General features: G+C 41.2%; 1 protein-coding gene across 5 annotated transcripts in view; it reads right to left on the bottom strand.

Annotated features, from left to right (window-relative positions):
• Positions 1–1,455: 1,455 nt before the first annotated feature.
• Positions 1,456–12,411, bottom strand: part of slc38a10 (solute carrier family 38 member 10) — a 30,472-nt gene continuing 19,516 nt past the window's right edge. For 3 of the 5 annotated variants that reach the window (XM_084434143.1, XM_084434142.1, XM_084434146.1), the window contains 7 exons: positions 10,833–10,989; positions 8,807–8,971; positions 8,265–8,729; positions 7,955–8,053; positions 7,268–7,288; positions 5,655–5,885; positions 1,456–4,304 (listed from right to left, as the gene is read on the bottom strand). In XM_084434143.1, the coding sequence (XP_084290269.1) occupies positions 3,178–4,304; positions 5,655–5,885; positions 7,268–7,288; positions 7,955–8,053; positions 8,265–8,729; positions 8,807–8,971; positions 10,833–10,989 (2,265 nt within the window). In that variant the 3' untranslated portion in view covers positions 1,456–3,177. The remainder of the gene's footprint in view (positions 4,305–5,654; positions 5,886–7,267; positions 7,289–7,954; positions 8,054–8,264; positions 8,730–8,806; positions 8,972–10,832; positions 10,990–12,411) is intronic. The other 2 variants (XM_084434145.1, XM_084434144.1) reach the window with 1 other exon arrangement.

The raw sequence follows: 12,411 nt of genomic DNA, 5'->3' as shown, positions 1-12,411 counted from the left end.
ATCGTTACAATATAATATATAGAGGCAGTTTAGACTGAATTATATCACCATCTGCATCATTACTTTGCTGTTTTCACATATCAATATATCAGAATTGGAATAAAAGAGGCAGACTAATGATAACCAGACGTTGCGTGTTGTTTGGAGTGTGTAATTGATGAGGGCGAGTCAGAATGAGAAATGAGATATGAGGTGTTGCGTGATGGGTGGTCATTATCACGCCCTTGACCGCCGATTGCAGATCAGCACTCCAGTCAGGCTCCAAATTTGGACTCGCTCCTGAAATCTAGGATGGCGGTTTTAAGGGGTTTGTTTCCGATCAAACAAAAGCAGGCTGAAACATGAAAGGCCAGCTGATTAATGTGTATCCGTGGGGTGTATGTCACTGGCACCACAAAAGATTATGGGCTCTTAGTCGTCTCGTATGGAATGTAAAACTGTGCCACTGTTAAATACACCCTTCCTGCACACAACCCGCACCCTCATTAGCCACATGTTAATTGATAGAAGGGCCATAAAGGCAGCCACTAATGACTGGGGATCAACAAACGAAGAATGGCTCCGGTATTAAAAAAATGTTTCAAGCAAAGCAATGACCTGTATATCTATAAGAAAACACATGCTACAGGTTATGCTTTAGCTTAGTCACAATCAGTGTTTGTGGCCGTCCTTCATTCGCACATTTTTAGTGCACTACAAGGTGTTAATTGAAAGAGAATGGTCCTTTGGAAACGGTTGTGTTTGGTCCAAATTGGCTATAAAATCGAAAGGTTCAGGCTGGGGAACTCGTCTTGACTTTAAAAAGGCTTATGCGGACAATCAGTTCTGTGCACATTGAGCATTAATGTAGCACATGTTGTCCTTTATCAAGCCAATACTCGACATGGCAAATCAACCCGGGGACAGCAACAATGTTTTAAACATTTCTCATTTTTGTATAGTCATCAAGCAAGCCATATTTATGACATCATATTTAATTGAGAGACCAAACAGGATGTTGTGCATTCAAAAAAATAGTTTGTCACAGTGCAGGACTGTTTTTAAAGGGATAGTTCACCCAAAAATGAAAATCATTTAGTCACCCTAAAGTTGTTCCAAACCTGCTTTTCTTTCTTCTGCGGAACAGAAAAGAAGACATTTTGATGAATGCGGGTAACCATCAATGGGGGCCCATCAACTTTTTGGTTACCCACATTCTTCAAAATATCATTTTTTTTGTGTTCAGCTGAAGAAAGAAATTCATACAGACCACTTGAAGATGAGTAAATGATGACAGAACTTTACTTTTTGGGTGAACTATCACTTTAAATGAACTGCACAAAAAATGTACTATTCACTATAAAATGTAACCTAAAATCCTAAACTTGAGGGGAAAAGATAATAGACATAATTTGTACATCTAATATAATATATAATAACATGAAATATGAACACAAAGAACATTTTACATAGAAATTCTGTTACACATAAATCTTTTTATTAATTTAACCCAATTTTCACCCAAAAGAACAAACTAAAATGGTTTAGGCCAAACAGTTATCAACTTCTGAAGTCTGCTAACATGTAACTTGAGCATTGGATAAGTAAGCCATGTTACTGAGAAGGCAGCGTTCCATTAATATCTTCTGATTTCAAACCATATCTCTCTCTCTCTCTATATATATATAAACATTTGCTCTTTTGAAATATAAAATGTAAGATCTCCAGAAGCGAGATCAGGAAATTTATCAAAAGATAATCAATTACCATGATTAGTTTAACCAGCAAGGTATAAAAAAAAAAAAAAATGCAGTTGGGGGAAAAAAGATGCAATCCACACACAGTGTGGGTGTAACAGACTTCAGATACACATCACTGCAGAACATAAACCCATGAGGCACTGAAAACAATCACATCTTCATAGGCAAATATGGAATGTAGAACAACAAAGCAATGCAACCCTGAAAAGAAATACAAATAATTGACTATGGGAAACAGTTACGTTCAACACTAAATCAAGAATCTATATGGTCCAATTTCAGAAAACCTCAAAAGATGAGAGTTGAATACTTTCATAGTGATAAAACAGGCAAAGACAAGCTGAACACACAAACAAATCAAAAGAGAAAAACAAAACGCACAATAATTTTAGTCAGCTAGCAATAAATCAGACATTTTGCATCAGTCGGAACATCAGCGATTCTCATACTTCATTCACTTATAGCTGGTTTGACTAAACTATTAGATGTAACAGTTAACAATATAGTTAACTTTCAAAATATACTATTAATTATCATAAGTTAACTCTTTGGAAGAAAAATCTGATACTGCAGCAGACCCACATAGAAAGACACTCCTTTAAAAGGCGTACATTTGATTGCATTAAAAAGAGAAAGAACTTAAAAAAGTTTCATAAAGGACTTTGGATGAAAATGAAAGAAAATATTATTTTCAGAAACACATTAAGGAAGTCTCTGGCTGGACTTAATGTACACTGGAAAAACAAAGATGTCAGTGACTGTAGTCTCAGATAAGACACTCATTTTTACCAATCAGACTGACCACCGAACATATTGGCCAAGGTAACATTAACACTCCACGTTCAAAGTACAGAATAGCAGATTGAAAACACTAAGGCACACACAGTAAATGGTCCAATAGTTCCTAGAGAAAATAAAAATCTGTAAATAATCATATTAATTGTAAAGCCGAGGGAAGTTTCTGGCTTCTGTTTTCATTCACAGAAGGAAGTATGCAATAACTAAATTACATTTTACAACTTGGCATATCATTTACCATAGCAGACACAAGGGGGTACACTTGTGCTGTTTTCCTTCCTATGCGACGGTCCAAAACACAATATTCTTAAATGCCCAGCGTGCCCATCAAGGCCCATTTTTAATGTGATGCCCGCTCAGTTTATTACACCAGACATTCTGTTTATTGCACCAGATTCAGCAAAATCTCACACAAAACAATAATGGAAGCTCATAAGGGACTATGGATTCAGTGTTCCCGGCGGACAACTAAAGGATCACGTCAAAGTGCCCACTGTCATCATGAACCCAAAAGGACTGTTGTGTCTACTTTTAAAATGAGGAGGAAAGAGATTCTTCTCACAGCCAGATCACTTCGTCCGCACGTCCATTTGAGAGGTCCATGTGGTTCCCAGAGGTCGTCTTTCCAGAACATTCTACTCTAGTCTTCATTCTCCTGCCTTTGAAACGTCTGTTTAAGCTGGCGTGTGTGAACCAGAGACCCTGCCAGCAGCTGTCCCTTTAGGTCAGCGTTTAAGTCTAAACCTCCTACGTCCCGCAGAAGATCCAGGTCAGCACCTCCTCCACCCTCAGGGTCCACAGCTCTGCGCCTCCTCCTAAGGTCATTCTGTCCGCTCCTCTTTTCCTCTATATTCTCCTTCAAGTCCCTGCCTCCTTTTTGCTTAGGCATCGGCGGGAGCTCTGCTTTGGGTGCACCTTGCTCTTTCTTCGCGTCAATGACCTGCTGTAGTTGGTCTAGTCGTTCCTTATGCTCAAGTATTGATTTCTCCTTCTCGGCACGTTCCACGACCTCTTTATCCGTCTTCTCTCGTTCCCGTTTTAAACTCTCATCCTCAAGACTTCCCTTGTCCCGCCGCTCCTTCTCCTGCCGCTCACGTCGCGCATCAATGACCTGTTGCATCTGGTCTAGCCGTTCCTTGTGCTCGAACAATCTTTTCTCCTTCTCGGCACGGTCCATGATCTCTTTATCAATCTTCTCTTGTTCCTGTTTTAACCTCTCTGCTTCAAGCCTTTCCTTCTCTAGCTGTTCCTTTTGCTGCCGCACGTGTTCCAGCTCCTGCTCGCGTGCCAGTTCCTCTCGTCTTTCCCGCTCCTTCCTCTCCTTCTCAACACGGGCCTGCACCTCCTTCTCAATCCTTTCCTTATCCAACTTGTCTTTCTCTATTCTCTCCTTCTCCGCCTCCAGTTGGGCCAGTTTCTGATTCAATCTCTGCTCCTCAGCAAGAGGGTCAGGATTGATTTTGAATGGTTCTGGTTCTCGTTGGTGCAGCGGAAGACCTTGGGCATCGACCTCTGCAGGTACTTCTTCGCCTTCGCCCAGCTCCTTCTTGAGAACTTCAGCACCTCCTTCTTGCACTGATTCAAGGGCATTGTGGGGAAGACCGGCTACAACATGAGCCTCTTTTGCTGCTGGGTCCTCAGGAACCGGCTCATCCTGGGGCTGTTGCAACTGGGCCGAAATGACAGCGGCAACTTTAGGCTTCACTGACCCCGCCATCCCTTCCAGCTGCCTCTGCACAACATTCTCCACCTCACCTGCACCTTCTCCTACAAAAGACATGATATGTTTCATTACTGCACTGCATGCAAAATCACTTCAGAAGGGAGCAACAATACTGCTCATTCTCTTTTTATTTTTCACTACATGACCAGGGTCACAAATACATTTGAGAAGAGCTGTGTCTGTATTGGTACCACCAGTATGAAACAATGAATGCGTTTAAATGCACATTCTTAACTAGATTATGCTTAAAGGGATAGTTCGCCCAAAAATTATATTAAACCCATGATTTACTCACCCTCAAGCCGTTCGAGATGCATATGTGAATCATTTTTCAGACGAACACATTTTCAGTTATTTTAGAAAATGTCTTAGATCTTTCAGTGGTTATAATGTCAAGTTATGGGGTCCACCTCCTTCAAGTCCCAAAAATGTGCATGCGTCCTTCACAAAAGTAATCCATCCGGCTCCAGGGGACGCGCGTCGACCGTTGCCGGAAGCCAGTTATTTTCATTTATAAAATTTTAAATATGTATATTTTTACGACAAAACCACACGGATTACCCTCAGAAGGCCTTCGTTTATCCCCCTGGAGACGGATGGATTACTTTTGTGAAGGATGCATGCACATTTTTGGGACTTGAAGGAGGTGGACCCCATAGCTTCACATTATAACCACTGAAAGATCTAAGACATTTTCTAAAATAACTGAAAATGTGTTCGTCTGAAAAATGATTGACATATGCATCTCGAACGGCTTGAGGGTGAGTAAATCATGGGTTTAAAATCATTTTTGGCCGAACTATCCCTTTAATAAGCCGGCAATGCACGTGATCGTGTAACTGCATTAACCTGTTTTCCTTTATCGGAGTAAGGTCATAAAAGGCTTATGCATAAACCTATCATCACAGCTAGATTTTTGCCCTTACGGCGATTTCGCCCAGCCTGTAAATGCATTAACCAGCTTTCTGTTGGCTTGTTGAAGTGTGCATGTGTGATCCGTGACCGGAACGCATCCAGATTTTTTTATCACACTCTTTTCTTGAAATCTCGTGCAGAAGTGGTACAGTCAAAATGCTGCATCTGTAACTGCACGAGAGGATAATATTTGAGCCGCAAGTTTCCCGCTGACTCTTTACTCTTTTTAATGCTTTATTTAACATCACAACCGACATAACAAATGACATACTCTGAGTCAGAAACGCAAATTAAGTTTTGATGTCACTACCGGGAAATAACCTGATTTATTAATAAAGTCCTGTAAAGGCGGTTTACTTGCGTTGTCTGGTTACTGGTTTTCATGTAAACAACAAATTATTTCAATAAGCTGATTTTGTAAGTTATCAGCATACTGGTGTTCTTGTAAACAGGATCATTATCTGACTTTAGAGACTAACCTGCTGCTGCCTTTGGTTCAGCTTCTCCTTCCTTTACTTGATGGACCTCCTCATGTTTTTTCTGCTGTTCTACTGCCTTTGGTTCTTCTTCTCCCTCCTTAATTTGGTGGATCTCCTTGTGTTGCTCCTCAATCACCGCCAGAAGTTTTTCCTGTTGGTCCAGAAGCCTTTTCTGCTGTTTTTGCTGCTCCTTAATGACCTGCAGCAGCACAGCATGGTCCAACTGACCCTCTGAGGATCAGTCAAACAGAAAGAAAAAAGAGAAGAAACAATGATCCAACATGCCTTAAAATAGACAATAATACGTAAAAATTTAAAATTTAATTTAAAATTTAAAATTTAGATTTTACATTTTTCTTAAGAAAATGTTAGTGGTGAATGCCTATACAAAATCTGCCGCCGTGATGTTGTAGTTGGCCTGATAACTTTCCCAGTATTTGCCAAGCAATAATCAAAACAAGGTGTTCTGATTCTCAAACGTATTGTTAAGTTCTTCTAGGTTGTTGCTAGGGTGTTTCTATGCAGTTAGTAGTGCATTGTTAGGTGGCTGCTAGGAGATTGCTGTGTTGTTCTGTGATTTTTAGTGCACTGCTTGCCAGTTGCTAGATAGTTACTAGGGTGGTTCTATGCATGTGCTAAAGCATTGCTAGGCAATATGGAATCCTAAACACATCAATATGGAACTCTACCAAATAAACCACTTTCATCATAAAACAAGAGACAGTTGTACTTCCAGAGCTATAGAACCAACGCATTCTCATCCTAGGGCGTCATATAATGACGCTTTTGACATTTCGTCTACATCGAACGCACATGGCACCCTTTAGCGTCAATATGACACGCACAGAGCTTTGTTCGGTTATGGGTAGGTTTAGGTCTGGTGTAGGGTTAGGGTTAGACCGTTAGGAGGCGCCTTCTGGCCCATATCTATCTGCGTCTCATATTGACGCTAAAGGGTGCCATGTGCGTTCGATGTAGACGAAATGTCAAAAGCGTCAGTATATGACGCCTTGGGATGAGAACGGGCTGAACACTATACACACATAAGCCACTTTTCCAGCGTCGGGCCGAACGGTTCTAAGAACAGTAAGGACTGGTCCCAGTTGTATTTCCACTTGAGCCTGGTACAGCACGACATGATTACAAACCGTTCTCGGCCCCGAAATTTTCAGCACGGTTGGTCACTTGTCTGTTGCCTGGCTACCAATTTCTCTGTGCACTATTTCAGCAATATAAACACAAATGAATAATAAAATTAAAAGAAATATCTGATCATCCTCCATAACGGTCGCTATTCTCTCATATCATCTGTAAACTCTTGTGTTACCAAGGCAATGACTGACACGTTTGTATTACATTCCGAAGAGTTCTGTTATCAGCACCACAGTGGAAAATGAAACCATATCTGTACCGGCTGACCTGGATCGGCACGGAATGGAACGGTTAAGCAAAGAGAACTGTTTGGCCCGATGGTGGAAAAGCGGCTTTATACAGTAAACTAAACTATTATTAACAGTTATGACTGAAGTGTGAGAGAATGACTTAAAAATAATAGCAAAGATGACAGACTGAATGAACTGAGAACAGCAGATATAATACACATCATCTCGTACCTGCAACAATCTTTTTAATCACTGTAGGAGGCAGGAGTCCATGGCACAACAGAATGGTGGAGGAAGATAAGAAATCGAGAAACAAAAGAGAAAAAGACAGCAGAAAGAGTGCAAAGTGCCTTAATAAAAAAAACAAGCCACGTGAAAGAGACAGATTTAAGATTTGGTGCTTCCTTGCAGTATATCTGAGCATAGCAATGCAATATGACAGTTCAGATGTCGGCCAGAGAAAACAGAGAAAGTAAAACAATTACTTAGAAAAGAAAAAGGGCTAGATAGGTTCACATATCAAATACTACTTTCTAGTGTATGGACTGAATAAAATGAATTTGCTTAATAAAATTATCTTGTATTGTATCCTACTAAGTCATGGGTAAAGGAGTTATATATTTATAAATGAATTATTTACTAATATTATGAATCTTAGATAGTGTGTAACAATAAACCTATGATGAATGGAGAGAGAGAGAGAGAGAAAAAAAGTCCATTGTCCATTTCCCACTAAGAAACAAGGGTAGAAACCATCTGGCCAGGAGTTATGAAGAATAACAGAACCAGAAAAAGAGAAGGGAAAATTGCAACTGTGAGCTCATACATCTGACTGAAAAACAGACCAGGAACCACTATTTTTCAAACCACACTTCCTATAGCGTGTGGACAATGTTCTGTGATGGATAAAGCACTTACCTTCCATCTTGTCCCCATCTTCATCCTTGTCTGCTCCTCCATCCTTTCCATCTGGAACCTTCTCTTCCTTGTGCTCCTGCACAAGAAGCTTCTCCTTCGCTGGAGGGAGCACAGTCAATGAATGAACAAATCATTTGCTTGGGCCTTATGATGTGCCATATAAACAGAATATGAATAAATACAAAAGGTCAAAGACTACTACTTAAAGAGTTTATCAGTCATGGACGCTAAACAGAAACTAGATGTTTACATATTATGAAGATCTGGTAGGTTGTCAGAGAGTTAAGGAAATGCTAATGTGTTCACTTACGTTTCTCATCCTGGGGTTCAAGGGCTTTCTCAATCTCCTCTGGTAGCTTGTCTCTGGCCACTTCATTCTCATCATGCTTCTCATTCACTTCAGGCAGGTTTTCTGGTTCTTTATGTACCACCAAGGGCTCAACGTTCTTCAGATCTTCTGGATTTTCTGCCTTGTCCAATACCTCATTAGCTGCAAGCTGGTCTTGATCTACAACCCTTTTCACCACAATTATTCTTTCTTTTGACTTCTCCTCTTTTATAGATTCCTGCCCTAAGTCTTGTGCTTGCCCTGCCCCCTGCTCAGCAAGAATCTCCTCCTCCTCTCTGGCAGGCAGTTTCTTTTCTTCCTCCACAGCTACAGGTTGTTTCTTTTCATCCTCTAGCTCCTCCTTGTTTTTGATCTCATCTACCTGAACTCTGTCATGAGGGATGGGTGGCTCATGGCGGTGGGCTTCCCCTTCTGGGACCGCTACACCTGTAGAAGATTAGTCATAACTCTTAACTGCTCAGAAGTTCACAAAGCCATCAAAATTACAAAGCTAAATGCATTACCCGCTTCAGGGCGATCCAGCTGAACCTCTTCCTCATTCTTTCCCTCAGCCGCTTCCACAGGTACTTTAATTTGAGGGGGCTCTGCTGCTTCCTGCTCTGCTGGCTGTTTAATCTCTATTGGGGGCCTATCTGGCTTCTCTCCTGGATGAGGATCGACTCCATTCTCTTGCATTAGAAACAGACAGACAAACTAGATGTCACAATGTGCAAAAAACAAAAAAAATATTTCAAATTTCTGTGCAAGGTAAAAGGCATGTCAAAATTATCCCATACCCAATGTTATCAACCTATGACTCTCAGGCTTCACGTGGCTCTTTAAAGGGATACTCCACTTTTTTTGGAAATAGGCTAATTTTACAACTCCCCCAGAGTTAAACAGTTGAGTTTTACCGTTTTCGAATCCATTCAGCCGATCTCCGGGTCTGGCGGTACCACTTTTAGCATAGCTTAGCATAGATCATTGAATCGGACAAGACCATTAGCATCTCTCTCAAAAAAATGACCAAAGAGTTTCAATATTTTTCCTATTTAAAACTTGAGTCTTCTGTAGTTACATCGTGTACTGAGACCGACGGAAAATGTAAAGTTGCGATTTTCTAGGCTGATATGGCTAGGAACTATACTCTCATTCCTGCGTAATAATCTAGAAACTTTGCTGCCGTACCATGGGTCCAGCAGGCGTAATGATATGACGCAGCGCCTGAAAATAGGTCTAATAGACAAACTTAGTCCCGGTCACGCTGGAAGTTACTGAGCTGGGGACTATTTTCAGGCACTGCGTCATATCATTACGCCTGCTGGACTCATGGTACGGCAGCAAAGTTTCTTGATTATTACGCAGGAATGTTCTGACTGTTCTAACCCTTTTTACAAATGTGAGTCTCTCAAACCAAAGAACTTGTATCTTAAACTGGCTAAGGCTGAGTACCACTGTCATATACAATATTCTTTTTACTCCAAGCCATAGCAAGAAGCCTGAAACTAAAATATGTGCACGCTTTTCAGCTGCAGCCCAGTCTTCAAAATCCCAGAGGGCACCACACAAATACCAGTAGAGGGCAGCAGAGCATGAAAGACCAACAGGATACGAGCAGAACCCTAAAGATTTATAATAAGGGTATGAGATGGATGCTCAGTGCTTTCCATATAACCTTGCCACTCATCCTGTGCAAAACAGCCTTTGAATATTTACAATGTCCACACCTTTCTTTAACCGGAGTCCACTACCGTAACAGATAATCTATTGCACGACAGCATTTATGGATATGCAGAAAGGAGTTACACATTTCCAATGAGAAAGGATAGCAGTCTTGATAAACATTATCTAAGGGAGCGAGACAAGAAGAAGGGAGTTGGAAAGAAAGAGCGAGCGTATAGTAAAGGGGGTTGGGTGCACTTCCCAACAATCCTGAAAAGCAAAGCGTGCCTGCGTGTACAGCTGCAAACGCACACCTCTACATGCCCGCGGGCCCCATGTTCCACTCGCTCGCTCGCTGAGCCCTGCATTTTCATACAGCTGCCCTCAACAGCACGCTGTAAACAGGAAACAGGTGTGGAAGTGGGTGTCCGCTCAATGATAAATGCCAGTGTCAGTCAGCAGGAGGGAGTGAGAGGGAGAGGAAGGAGGAGTGGCAGAACAGAAAAGGAGAGGTAATGGTGGATGAAGTTGTTGGGACGCTCCTGGTATGTGCCTTTTTACGAGCCTCTGTCCTGTATCAGCCTGTGTTGCAGGGAACACTGTCGTTTCTGCCCTCTCCCAGAATTGGACGCCCTCCCATCTTCCTCCCCTGACCGGAGCCATAACGGGAAAACGCCACCGGCCGTTTCACTGCTGCTCTGGGACACCGAGCGCTCAGGTTTGAAGGGCGTCATTCAGGTCACTGATTCAAACAGAGGCCTTCTACTCATTTGTGCTCCTTCACAATTCTGTCTCTTTTTTCTCATTATAACTCTTTCAGAACTTCATTTTGTACCATTTTTCAACTCATTATCACTCTCTCTCCATAAATATTAGGCATAGATGTACCTGGTACTTTGGGCAACTCGTGGGGGATAGGAAGCTTGTCCTCAGTTCTTGCGGGGACATCCAGAGGGGGGTTTAATTTCTGCGGCTCGCTGGAGGAAATGGACAGCGTGGTGAAGGTACTGATGAGCAGGATACCGAGACCGACCCACAGAACCAGCTAAAACAGGAGAGGAATGAAGAGAGAAAAGAGAGTTAGTGTGTATCAATGGTGTGATTCAGATTTGTCTTCTTTTTTATTGTCAGGCTCTATTAAATGCACTCAAAAATATAATAAAAATACAATTTATACAGACAAGGACTTAAATACACCATGTCTTTGATTAATATTTTTTCAATTTCTGCATTAAAATTCATTTTGATATAACTCCTTAGAGCATAATGCAAAACGTTGCTATGTGGATAAAAAAAAAACAAAGCTGGAAATTATTATCACAGTTTTAGAAAGTTTTTATATATATTAAAAATATTTTAAAAAATTGTTTACTTTGAAAACTAACGAATATAATTAAGACATGTACACTAACAGGTATTCAATGTATTAGGAAATTATTATAAGTTTTACTTAATGATTACCCCACTTACAAAAATAACTTGCAAAGATAAAAACTGGTAAATGAAATGAAATTAATAAAATGGTAATACGTGGTTTTTTTAGTTTTTTTAGCTAATTTAAATTTGCTAGATTTAGAAAAAGTATGGATGGAGTTATTATCCTCGCCCATTCAGAGTTAGCCAGAAGTTTAGAAAATTGGTGCAGAGACCGTTGGCTGACCAGAATGTTTGCGATTGTGGGTTTTTGATCCACATCTTTCATCTCTGGAATGCATTCAATGTGAGTCCTCATGTTTGTAGTGTACCTAACATACTTCACTTTGACTTTACACAGCTTGCATTTTGCATACACCTTGTCAAGCTTCCCCTAGAGATGATAAAATCAAAAGTTTGTTCAAGTGCTTGACCTCACTGAAAATGGGAAGGATGTATTCATTTTACCCCCTCCTTTGCTCAAGGATACTCCACTTCTGCTGCACTTCCTGCTCATGGCGTGAGGTGTGTGCTCTCTAAACTGTCCCAGTGCAGCACCGCTCTGCTCAATACACAAAGCTGGCAAGGGTATCGTTGGCATCCGATCTACAATAATGTCCTACAGTCATTAATGGTGCCCCAAACGCTGATGAAATCTATTAAAGCAGGCCCTTCCAGACTCACTGCCCCTGATCTGTGGGTATTCTTTGTGCAGCAGTGGACCTGGACATGTCAGGCTGCTTGGCATGAGACATGGAAGACTGGCATTATACACTCACGCCAACACAAACATCTGCTGCACTCATTATGACAAGAAGCTCTTTTGGAATGATCCTCGCCCCAATATCAGAAACACCACCCATTTGGGTGGACTCCAGTGTTTGGGAAGCGACCCTGGTGGCAAACACTCATGGGCATGGAAGTGTGGCATGGTTGGCACTAAAGAACAATGAACATCAGTATGTTGGCTGCTCGCAAACCACACAATGCAAGAGAGGTGAGGGAGACATCAGCATTGTGGTTACACATCATCTAAGATGAGACCTCAGTTGTT

The sequence above is a fragment of the Rutilus rutilus genome (genome assembly GCF_951802725.1).
Source record: "Rutilus rutilus genome assembly, chromosome: 16".
NCBI lineage: Eukaryota > Metazoa > Chordata > Actinopteri > Cypriniformes > Leuciscidae > Rutilus > Rutilus rutilus.
Note: the sequence above shows the minus strand (reverse complement) of the source record. Positions and strands in the feature narration are given on the sequence as shown.